Source organism: Crinia signifera, chromosome 3 (assembly GCF_055691185.1).
Source record: "Crinia signifera chromosome 3, ASM5569118v1, whole genome shotgun sequence".
Lineage (NCBI taxonomy): Eukaryota > Metazoa > Chordata > Amphibia > Anura > Myobatrachidae > Crinia > Crinia signifera.
In genome coordinates, this window is record NC_139219.1 from 144,435,224 (window position 1) to 144,447,967 (window position 12,744).

The window sequence follows — 12,744 nt, forward strand, 5'->3', positions numbered from 1 at the left end:
TAAATTTAATGCCAATCCATAACATAACCCAGGGACTCTGCCTCTCACAATTAAAATCAGAATAGACGGCTGGAACCGGAGAATACTTGTGCTGATAGCAGCAATGGATGGTGACAATCGATGGTGAGCAGAAATTAACAATGGGCACTTTGGAACAGTGCTGAGGTCATACGCAAGTATGGCAGGTACTGAGAGGAATACTGGAGAACTCAGATACAGATGGTGAACATCAATGGTGGGGACTAGTGGTGTAGAGGTAGAGGATGACTCTGATCTAGCTGGAGGTTCACCAATATGAACATGTGCCGTAGTTAATGCACCAAGTGTAGAGTATCAATGTTGACACCACTTGATGAGAATTCTGCTGATGAAAAGTAACAATGTTAGCACCTCAGTGTTGAAAAGCATCGATACTGGAATATCAGTGTCTGGGTATTAATGTTAAAACACCAATAGTGTACAGGAATTGTCTGAGACTAAAGGAAGCCAGGCAGTGCAAAAGGATTCAAATTGCTCCAAACTCTGAAGAGTGCAATATGCAGGAACTTCACTACAATGATGCAGCTAGACTGAAGACAACAAAGCACTGGCAAATTGAGAATGATTTCCTGAACTTCTTTATAGCAGCTAGTGACAAGTGATTGGTTGTAGCAGCCAGCTGGTAATCATGCATTAGAGGATTGGCTGTGAAGCACTCACATGACAAGGTCCAATATGGCTGGGCCAATATTTGAATCTTGGCAGGAATACTGGTGTGGTGCCGGCAGGCCTGAGACTTGTAGAGACAATGGAAGTGCAGTCTGCTGTGGAGAAGCCAAGGCTGGAGGATTGTAATGCACAGTGGAGCTGTGCTGCACTTCGCACACTATGCGGACAGCGTGGTTGGCGTCTGAATCCAGAGTGCAGGGCTAGTTTAGATAGACATCTGTGATGACCTGGACCATAACATCTATAAGGTAACGCAAATCTGAAGTGGTGTCACCTACTGCATTGAAGCCCCTGAATCTATCGGACTCCTGGCTTGGTACATATGCTTTATGTTGCCAAACCTCAGAAAATGGTCAGGCAGACTGTTGCATCTTGGCCATTGTGCAGGATGAGTCAAGCGTAACATTTTGCATGTGATGCTTTCTCACACTGACCACAAGCCTAGCAGCGTTTAGTAGGGCAGGTTCCATGAACAATTGGAGTAAGATTACAAAAGACAGCTTTCCCAATAAAATAGGTTATTTTCTTTATAAGGACTTTTAAGTTTTCGGAAGCTTGACCGCATTTTGTCATTGATGCATCCTGTCTGGCCTATTCGTTGTAAAGAACAATTTTGGAAAGTGAAGTATTTTTCCATGCACACTATACTGTATATAAATCTGTCTAACAGTGTGTGGAAATGTTTGGGGCCTATAATGGCTAATATACCAGAAGCCGGAAGTAAGACGGTAATGTAAAACATGAGTTTGCATGGCCATTTTAAAATGTTAAAACCTGTCATGTTAATGGACATTTGTGATCTGTTTTGTGAGGCCTTTTTTTTATGTTTGACTGGGGTATGTTTACGGTTTACTGGTTCTCAAATAACCATTGTAATTTTACTTTGTGAAAATTGAGATTAGAAGTATTATAAATGTCATAATAAAGGGATTCGCTGACTACACACAATGATTGTCACTAGAACTTTTCCTTCCAAGCATGTCATAAATCCCATAGGTTCTCATCTCCAGGGTATGCGGTGTCTCTTGGTTACTGCTTGTTATGTGCTCCTTGTACAGATGATATAGCTAGTAACCTGATTAGTTACGTGTTCTTTCCATCTCGCTATGTCTGCGCTATTCCCAATGGATAGTACCCAGTCGAAAAAAGAAAACACAGGCTGAAGAATCAGAGCTCTCATCTCTGTACCAGCAGTGCATCACGTCACCTGAGGAACAGCGAAATACAGTCACTGGGAGGGAGCTGTGTCACTTGCAAAGCTATGAGCACTTGATGCAGGACCAAGGATGGCTCAGTTTTACATCATTCGGCTTATGGGCTGTCCAGCAAGTTGCTGTGATACAGCATTTAGCATGCCTCTGCAATTAATGAATGTTTAAAACTCTTGCTCTTCACTGCAGGCTACAAAAGGCTACTGCAGTAACTGGTGCAGAATGAGTGGATCAGGATAAGGATTCAGGAACTCCTGGCTCTTCCCTCTTGCTGAATATATATTATATTCGTATTGGATGCAGAGAGGTACAGATGCAGTGACTAAGCTAGTGCCTGTCTGTAAATCTTTCACTGGGTGCTTTTCATTGAGGAAAATGGTCAACAAAGACATGAATGGATTTCCAGCCAAGAAGTGTTCTGCCTTTCAGTTCTTAAAAAAACGGGTAAGACTGCTTGCTCGATTCTCTGTTCTCTGTGAGACTGCAGTACCGATGAGGCTTGCTAATGTATTGTTGTATGACATGCATGCAAAGGAATAACCAGTAAACCAGGGAACGTGGATAGAAAAATGCCTGCGCAGAGATTGTGGTAATAGGATGTGCAAAATGCTTCCATTGATAAAATCAATCTGGTGTTTCATTCTCGCTGGGTGAGATCATACGTATTGCAGCTGGGTTCAACATAGGCCAAGTCTGATTCTACCAATATGCCTTGCTATTGTTCTTTTGCAGTTGTGGCATTATCAATTATGTATCAATAAAACTCACAAAAAGATTATTTTATTTACCATTCTTTTCCTTTTTGTCACATTTGTTGAACTAGTTACCAAAATCTGTAGAAGAGTAGAAGAATTCAACATGACGGGCTTGGTGTATGAAATATGCATAAGCAATTACAAAGCATTTTTAGGAAGCTACCTGGGATGAAAATAGGTCATGTTCAGCATACAGAGATGGGAGGATAAAATAAGACTTGTACAGCCTGGCGCTCATTTGTAATTCAGCATTTCTTAACAAACGTGCATTTTTTAACCAGTGACGCTATATTTCTGAACTTTTGATGTGATATGTCACATATTACACTAATATAAAGGTTGTACAATAGATCATGTGCAACCAATAGTATAAGCACCAAGTCTGGGGGTGGAGAAAGGAGTTTCCTAATGGTTAATTTGATTGTATACCAATAATTTCACTATTTTTTGTGTTTTTCCAAACCTCCGCTAAAGAAATGCCAGAGGTTGCTGCAATCTTCTGAACACCTATTATATAGGCTTAGCTCATGGTCTACTGGGTTTAATAGAAATCAGCACAGACTGTCTGCTGTTGGGATTGGAGGGGGATCTGTTTTTGGAGAGAGCATGCAGTGCATTTTTGGTTTGTTTGTTTGTTTATTTATTACCAGAGCTTTTTCTATACATCAGCCCCATGGTGCATGACTATTCATATGTATACTATTACTAATACATCACATCACTACAGTGCTGCTCAGGCTCTCTGTTACTGTTACAGCAACAGTCAGAAACTGACTATACATAATGTTCTAATATTATAATACACAGGTATCTGATGCTTTGAACTGTTTCCTACTTTAGGGCTAATGCAGAAATTAATTCAAGTCAGATGTTATTGATCCTGCAGTAAAAATAGAGACATAGGGGTAGATGTATTATACCCACACAATAAGCAGATGAAGCAGGAAGAGGCAGCGATGAGATGCAGAAGTGACACTAATCCTGATGACACCTGGTGGAGCCGCATGCCAAAAGGGATGTGGCCTTGTGTGAGGGGTGTGGCTTTACTGGAGGGGTGTGGACTATTGTCTCAAACCTTAGAAGAGTGCTTTGGCTGCAGTGACGGGAGACAGGTATTGCCCCTATTGCTACAGTGCTGTCACTGAGCAGGAGTGGGCATTTTGGTGTTACCCCTCAGCAGGTGACACCCTGGTGCAGCCTGCACCCTATTTTGATGACATTGACTAGATGTATTAACTCACTTCTCTGGCGCTTCCTGCCCCAATAGTGCATCAACCTAGCGCTGATAAGCTCATGTGCAAGATTTTGCAAGCATTGCAAGATATCCTGTGCAGCCTGGAGACCAGTTTCCTCAGCAGCCAGGGACAGAGCAGTCCCTTCTATGGTGAACGGGCAACGACACCTGCAGCTGTCAAATCAATAGCGTATCAAGATCAAGGCGGCGGCACTATCTTAAAGATACTGTAGCAGCATTTAACATAGCGAGCGCTGAAACTACTTGTCCCCATGATACATATTGTTACATGTACTTCACATAAGGGCAGATGTATAATATTGATGAGATAAATGGAGATAAAGTGGAAGGTGATAATGCACCAGCCAATCAGCAATATTTGAAAACTTACACTCGGGAGTTGATTGGCTGGTGCGTTATCACCTTCCACTTTATCTCTTCACCAGGCTTAATACATCTGCCCTATAATTTGATGACAGATAGTCTGTTCATCTAGTCTGTTCATCTACAAAACACATATCAGGGTTCTCTTTTTATTGGGGGGGGGGGGGGGAGATTGACCTACGAACATATTTTTGTAGTGTGGGAAGGATCCAGGTTATCTGGGGTAAACCAACACAAGAACGGGGAGAATAAACATGCTCCACACAGGTAGGGCCATGGTGGAAATCATACATATGCCCTCAGGACTGTGATGTAGTAATGCTAACCATTACACCATCCATTTACAGAGTGAAATGCATGTGTTCATCCATATAGAGACCCAGGCCAACCCTAACGTATGCTTTGTATAATACCCTTTCTGATTACCTTGATGTAAAAGATATACATATCTGAAAACATATATAATGGTTTGCACAGTCCATCAGCACACCTACCCTAAACATGTGATAATGCCCAGCAATGCCCTTACAGCTGCAGGTGGATATGCACCTGGAATGTATATATGAATTGGTATCACTTGTAGATGCATACAGTACATTTCTTTCTGGAGCATGCATTGTGCTGCAAGGGGCAATGGTGTAACGGTTAGCATTACTGCCTCACAGCACTAAGGTCATAGGTTCAATCCCCCCCCCCCCCATGGGTTTCCTCCGACATTCCAAAAATATACTGGTAGGTCAATTTGCTCTACAAGTAAAGTAGTGTACTAGATGAGATTCGATCTAGTACAAAAAGTATGGAGCACATGGCTTCCTGTATGGGCACCTTTTTTCTTCAATAAATCTGTGGGGCACCCTGAAAGTTCAGGAGTCTCCTGTATATGTAGAGAGAGTAGGCAATAGCCTGACCTGAGACTGCAGGACAGTCATCCAAAAGGTAGCTATCCCATACAAAGTATGTAGGTAAGTAGTAATAGCCTGTTACTGTTTTATTGCTTTATGCATGGTTTTAAATTGGCAATAGCTGCTAAGTAGGTGATAACACTTTATTTCTAATACTATTACAAGAGAACAAGGCAAAATAAAAAAATGCTGACTATATATATATATTTTATTTTTTTTGGGGGGGGGGCGCTGTGGAAAAGAATTTACTGTACGTTGATTTTTTCTTTGAAAGCAACAATGCACCTGTGTAGGGATGTTATTTGTTAAATGTAATAGCAGATTTAAAGCTGAACTCCTTGAGATTGATGGAACAAGAAAGGAAAAGGATTGTCTTTGTTGCTGGAGCACTGAAGAAGAGAGTTTAAAATGTAACTTTTAATAATATCGGTAAAAAAAGAACCGTTTAAGGTGAAATATATGCTACATACATGACTTACATAAACATTGAACAATTATACATAATTGTTCAATGTTTATGTAAGTCATGTATGTAGCATATATTTCACCTTAAACGGTTCTTTTTTTACCGATATTATTAAAAGTTACATTTTAAACTCTCTTCTTCAGTGCGCCAGCAACAAAGACAATCCTTTTACTTTCTTGTTCCATTGATTACCATTATTGTCTTTGGCAGCACCCCCATCCATGCACTAATTGTAGTGTCAACACGGCAATTAGAAACTGGGGACATCAGTGAAAAAATTGAGCAATACCATCTTGTGCAGAAGTACTTCCCTCATCCCCCTTTCCTTGTTCAACTCCTTGAGATTGATTCTTCTGTTTTTCCCGCTCACATACTTCCCCTTCTCCCCACACATTCTTTGAAGGTACCAGCTGAACTGATATGGCAATTAGATGATAATGTAGCTATTTCCAGGGGTGTATCTTTGTGGGCCCCATAGCAACATTTTGAAGGGGCTACTATCCCAATACAGTTCTTCTAGACAAAGACACCTATCTTCAACAGTTGCTAATTTCTTGTCACATAATAGTTTGTTTTCTGGACCAAGGTATCACTTTATCACTTTAGTTAATGCTATGCCCCACAATAGTTCCCCAGTTTAATTAATAAACCATGGTAGTGCCCTAGATCACGTTATTATGTCACATTGCAGGACTGCCAGTACATGTTATGCAGCACAATACATATAATTCACAGTATGACATAGTGTCCCTAGTTCATATTGCATGTTACACAGTCAGATGCATGCACACTTCATTCATACCCACTTATCTAAAAATAAAGACTCGGACAACTGAATTTGGCGTGAAAGGGGTTGGCTTTTTATTTATTTGAAGAGGAAGGCCTATTTATAGCTAACTCTTCAATAAAAGGTCCCTTCCTCAGCTAAGGTGGCGGTGAGAAGAACGGTTTAAAATATGATCAAAATTTTATGCAAAAACAAAATTAATTGAAAATAAGAAAAAGGAACGCCAACTGCCCGGATGGCCAAGGAGCGACCATTTGCCACTATCCTTGGCCACCTTAAAAACTACCGGGCCAACTTCCGTTCAATGGTCAAAGATCGACCATCTGTCACTATCCCTGACCATGACACAACTCGCAAGGGCAGAGCTGATCACTCCAACCCCTACGGGGATAATAAAAATGTAAAATAAGAAAAGGAGGGCCAACTGCCCTTCAATAGTCAGGGATCGACCATCTACCACTATCCCTGACCACGACACAACTCGCAAGGGCAGAGCTGATCACTCCAACCCCTATGGGGATAATAAAAATGTAAAATAAGAAAAGGAGGGCCAACTGCCCTTCAACGGTCAGGGATCGACCATCTACCACTAACCCTGACCACAACACAACTCTTAAGGGCGGAGCTGCACACTCTAAACCCTTACGGGGATAAAAATCAGGCCAACTGCCCTATGATGATTCATATAGATATGACAGCCAATCATAAAGTGGCATGTGGGCCCACCTGGACCGGTGATGGCGATATTCGTGAACTGATATACATGCCTAGCCACTTATATGACTAAACTGTCCTTCAACCAATACTTTCAAATATAATCAAAAAGATAACCGTTCTGAACCGCCCATCAATAAAGCCGACACAACAATTCAAACCTAAAAACCACACCACTTAGGGCGGGAGGGTGGGCAACGAATCTGACTGAAAAGAGAGAGAACTTTCTAACTTTCTAGAACCAAGCATATATTGTATGTAGGATAACTCCCCTGATATTCCATCAGCCAATCAAATCATTACTCCCCTCACACAGCGCTCCTCCCCTTCAAAGCACAACCCCCATATGCCAGTGTCTATGAATTCATGTCACATGCCCATGCCGGTAAGTTTATGTCGCTTCGGATAAACTAGTTATCCTCTGGGATCTATCATTAATAGTAAATAGAGAGGATTTATCAAAATCTTAGCTATACTTTATAGATAGATAGATAGATAGATAGATAGCCCTTTCATATCACATTGAAAACCCGTGTTATTGCCAGGTTACTGCCTGGTCAACCCAGGTCGAGGTGCGGTGTGAAAGTACCAAACCTAATTATCTGGGTCTACCAACCCAGCAATTCGACCTGAGTTAAAAGAAGGGTTAAACCCGGGTCCACTGTGTAGAATGAGCTACTCTGGTTTTGTGTGCCGGACCAGGGTGAAAGCGGTGAGAGATAGAGAGAGATAAATAGATATGTTTAAATAAAAATATATATAAATCATACATTACAGTATCACTGTTATCACTAATTTGAATAAACTACAAGCAAGATAGCCTCTATAAACTAATACATTTCATTGATCAGTCAAATGGCTGTGCTGGTCATTGGGGAATGAATAACTAAAGGCATATTTTAAAAAAAATCCTCTTTGTAATTTTGTAGCTGTATCATAGTCCGCAAGTTGTATTGTTATTGTTGTGATAATGAAGAATGAATTTTCCAACAACGTGATACGGCTATTCAGTTGGCACATGATGAATGTCAAATAAAATATATAATATTATTGTGTCACCAACCACATCTGAGTCGGGAGGCCTACCTTCCCAGAAGTAAAAAAAATGAGACAGTAAAGTGTTTGTGGAAGGAAACACAAACAATGTGGATCTGTACTGCTTGTTTGTTTGCACACATAGGGGTTTATTTGCTACGACAGGCGTTCAATTGAAGATGGGATGTTGCTACCAATCAGATTCTATTATCTTCTAGAAGGTGCTAATTACATAAGAAGTAGATTTTGATTGGTTGCCCATAGGACCAACCCATCTTAAATAGAACCCCCAAATATCTCAATGTGTATGCTGGCAAACTCACCAGCTGGAATTAGGTCCAATCGGAAAATGCCATGATACTCTCCCGGCCCTGTACTCGACCCCTAGCTACAGCCCTAATTGCACACTCTCAAAATGATAACCTTCTTTCATATGCATGTCATGTTTTAAATAGACCGTATTTTGAAGTTTTGCTATTTACATGTTATATTACGCAGAGCAACACAATAAAACATTATAATGAAATGCACAAAGCAATTACGCCACAAATCTCCATTCAGTCTTACAGTACTTTACAGGAGGATGAAGTTTAATTTGCAATTTGAATATGCAAAATAATTTGAAGAACTCGTATAGAGCAATCTTTGAGTGTATTTCTGCTTTAGGGGTCATTTATGAAGGCAAATGCTAAGCACAAGATGGAAATATATTCAATCTGTTCATTCAAGTGTGAATTCCATCTCATCAGGAACACCTCTGTGACTTCCTGCAACGTGTATAACATGTTTATCTGCCTTATACAAACTTCCAGTTATTGACATGACATGAGTAACCTGCAGCTATGCTACACATACACCCCAGCATATTCATAGGTTACTGAACAGTCTAATTTTCAGATACCGAAAGGCGTACAACCTACAGTTAATGATGGGAAGGTAGAACAGGTTGGGTGGTGACAAGATGGATAGGGGATGTGAAGGTCTAGTCTCCTCTAGTTAATGAAGATGTGGGCAGATTGGGATGTGACAAGGTGGATTGTGGATATGACAGTATAAACTCAATTAATGAGGGCATTGTGGATATGACAGTATAAACTCAATTTATGAGGGCGTTGTAGTGCAGGCTAGAATGTGACAGGATGGTTCTAGACTGAGAGTATAGTCTCCCTTAATGAAGGGGTGGCAGAGTAGGCCAGAATGTGACAGGATGGATCAAGGCTGTGACTCTGGCAGATCATTGCCAGATATCTTCTTAACATTTATATCTGTTACATCGCTTCTCTGCCTTTTGGCTAAGATCAAGTGTAGCATCTGTTGTTATCATTGGGTGTGGACCGACCCCTGGCAGAAGAATAGAGAAAGGCTGGACTGAGTAACTGCTCCAATGGGCGGAGGGTATGGGACCCCTCATGCTCGGGGCAGGGAAAAGTCTGGTGAGTACCTTCACCCTTGCCAGATGGTGGGAGGTGTTGTTTCCGTAATTCCACTGGTGAGGGAGGGGAGAAAAACTGGGTCCAGTAGGTGGCTCTCTTGATGGGGTTTGTAGCCCCTGAAGGATGAGACAGCAAAAAGCTCAGTCGAATATCCATTCCCAAGGAGCGGAGAAATGCTTGGACTGAGTAGATTGCTCCCAGTCCAGAGGTTCATAGCCTCTGATGGGGTGTCAGCGAAAAGCTCAGCTTAGTACTTGAACCTTGGGATGCATGAAACACTGGGACTGAGCAGATTGCTCTTCCGAGGGGGCCTCAACCCTCAAGGGAGTCAATGGAAAAGCCCACTGTGTAGTACCCATTCCCATGCCAGGGGTAGCAACGGAGAAAAGCTTGGTCGGACGCTGACTGGTTGGCTGCCTGGGCCCGAGCTTGAACTGTGCCCCCAGGGAAACTTGGGGGTGCCTGAACCCTGCACTGGTGGACCTTGGGGCACCATGCACTAGTTTGGCACCTGCACTGTGCACTCTCCCTTTAGGTTAGAGCTGCACGTCCTCACCCTGGGCCTTTGGCTGGAGTAGGAAAAAATTTTAACACCCCCACCCTGGTCTTCTGGCTGGGGTCTCTATACTTACTGTATTTATTTATTTTCCCTCTCTCATGTTTGTCACTTTTTCACCAATGAGGAGGCCGCTTCTGCTGCTGTCCTCCATGGACCTGAGAAGCATATGATGAGCTCCACCAAGCAGAGCTCAGCACAAACCTCTCAGCCTCTTACCTCTTGTGCAAAGTCTCGTGGGACTCCCAGTAGTGCATTGCACACTTGTGCAGTCAGTGTGCCTTGGCTCCGGATGATCAGCACCATTAATCATTGTCACATTGGCAGATATTTGAAGATGCAGCACTACCCCACTCCCATGCACAAAACCTTTAACTAAAAAAAAAATGCCAACCACAGGGGGCCCCTAGATAGAGGGAGGCCCAGGAGTACTGACCCTTACATATGCGTGCACCTTCCAAATCTTTCATTGGTCGGCAACCATCAAAAGTTGTGTGAGGTTCCCACTGACATGTGAATGGATGTTTATGTGAAACAGGGTGCGAAAGTACCACCATTCGCAAGGAGGGGTTTGGTGGACTCAAGCCAGAATACCCCCCTATATGCATAATTTCCCTTCTATTAATTGACCATTTTTTTAACATGAAAATCACACTGTTTTTGTAACCCCAGGGGGCCAGATGTACTAAACTTGAAAAGTGATAGAGGGGGGCAGGGCTTAAAGTGGTACTGGAGATGTGGTGGAACTCATTTCCCTCTTCCACCTAATTCCACCCACCTCCCCACCCCTATTAGGCAGACCAGGGCCAGTGGTAGGGATTTGGGCACCCCCCTACAAACTATAATGCTTTCCAACTGCCTTGTTAAATGGTGTGATTGAAAATGGCAGTAAGTAGCCGATTGACTGGTGGTTTATCAATCTCTATTTTATCACTTTTCTAAATATAATATAATATTAAGCATCTCTAGCAGCAGTGACCAGGGCCGCCACTAGTAATGTTTTGGCCTGGGACTGACCTTCAGCCCGGGCCCCCAGCGGCACCCCCCTCCCCCAAAATTACTATTACTTACAAGCGGTGGTGGCGGCGCAACATCTCCCAGGCTCAAACAACGACAGCGCAGCATCTTCTCTCTCCTTCATATCGAGAGTCAGCACTGACTGCACAGTGCAGCCTGCAGAGCGCCGAGCCCCTCGGATCGGCGCTCTGCAGGCTACACTGTGTATTGTGCGTGCCTGGCCGCCGGCACGAGATGCATTGTGCAGGTCTGGGGGGGGGGTGTGTGCCGTGCCACTATGGGCAGCTGCCCACGCCCGGGACAGCGGTACCCCCTGGCACCGCCCTGTCGGCGGGTCTGGCAGTGACATGCGGTGAGGTCAGCAGTTGGTGAGGCACTGGCTATGGGGAGCTTTGCCTGTGGGTGCCTGCAGTCTACCCAGGCACAATAGAAGTGCAAAATAAAACATCTTTTCATGTTTTCTTTTGCACTTTTACTTATATTATATCGACCTGGTGAAAAGGCTGCACTGGGCTTGAAACATTGTCGTCACCTACCTTACGTGTAATGTAATAGTCTAATACAAACTATTTTATGAAAGACAGTGTAGTGCCACCCATTTGTCCTACAAATTCTGCTGCTGCTGTGGGGAAGTCTGAATGTATTAGAGAAGGGCACCTCGGCAACCTACAGAATGTCATACTGAGTGCTGGTTAGGTGACAGAGGGTGAGATGAAGGGGCGACAGGGGGTGAGATGACAAGTGGTTAGGTGATGGGGGCTAGAGGGGGTTAGGTGACAGAGGGTGAGATGAAGGGGCGACAGGGGTGAGGTGAGAGGGGGTGAGGTGACGGGGCTTGAGGGGCTTAGGTGACAGAGGATGAGATGAAGGGGCTACAGCGGGTGAGGTGACGGGGGCTAGAGAGGGTTAGGTGACAGAGGGTGAGAAGAAAGGATGACAGGGGTGAGGTGAAGGGGGCTAGATGGGTTAAGTTGACAGTTGGCTAAAGGGGGTGAGATAGACAGGTGGCAAGAGGTGACAGGGGTGAGTTGAAGGATGGCGACATGAGAAGGGGTAATGGGACAAGAGGGGGTGAGGTGACATAAGAGGGTGGAGGTGAGGTGAAGGGGGTGAGAGGGGGTAAAGTGAAGGGGCAACAGGGGCTGAGGTGATGGGGGCGATAGGGCATGATGGTTTGAGGTGAGGAGAGGGTGGAGCAAGGAGAGTCTAGATCTTACTGATATTGCCGGGCGCTGGCCCGGGCTCTCACTGGTGCGGGGCTATCACATTTCCTTGCAGTGTGCTGTGTTCCCCATCTCCCAGGTGCCTGCTAACTGCTGCTCCTGGTCTCCCAGCGCTGGACTCAGCTGTTCAGCTCCCTGTGTTCCAGCGCCAGCCGACGTTTCAACAGGCCTAGCCGCTGTTGCTGCAGGCTCTCTTTTCTCAGTGCTAGCTGCCGCTACAATTCCTCCTCTCCCAGCCGCTGCAGCTCCTCGTCTCCCAGCCCCTGCTTCTCCCTGTCTCACGGCACCACAGCTCCTGTTGGATCCAGCATAGCACGTA

General features: G+C 43.9%; 1 protein-coding gene and 1 pseudogene across 1 annotated transcript in view; both read left to right on the forward strand.

The window, feature by feature from the left end:
• The first annotated feature begins 1,976 nt into the window (after positions 1–1,976).
• Positions 1,977–12,744, forward strand: part of SGK1 (serum/glucocorticoid regulated kinase 1) — a 150,663-nt gene continuing 139,895 nt past the window's right edge. Inside the window, exon 1 of the mRNA XM_083176658.1 lies at positions 1,977–2,363. Coding sequence (XP_083032784.1) covers positions 2,217–2,363 — 147 coding nt within the window. The 5' untranslated portion in view covers positions 1,977–2,216. The remainder of the gene's footprint in view (positions 2,364–12,744) is intronic.
• Positions 9,469–9,605, forward strand: LOC146066114 (U2 spliceosomal RNA; annotated as a pseudogene).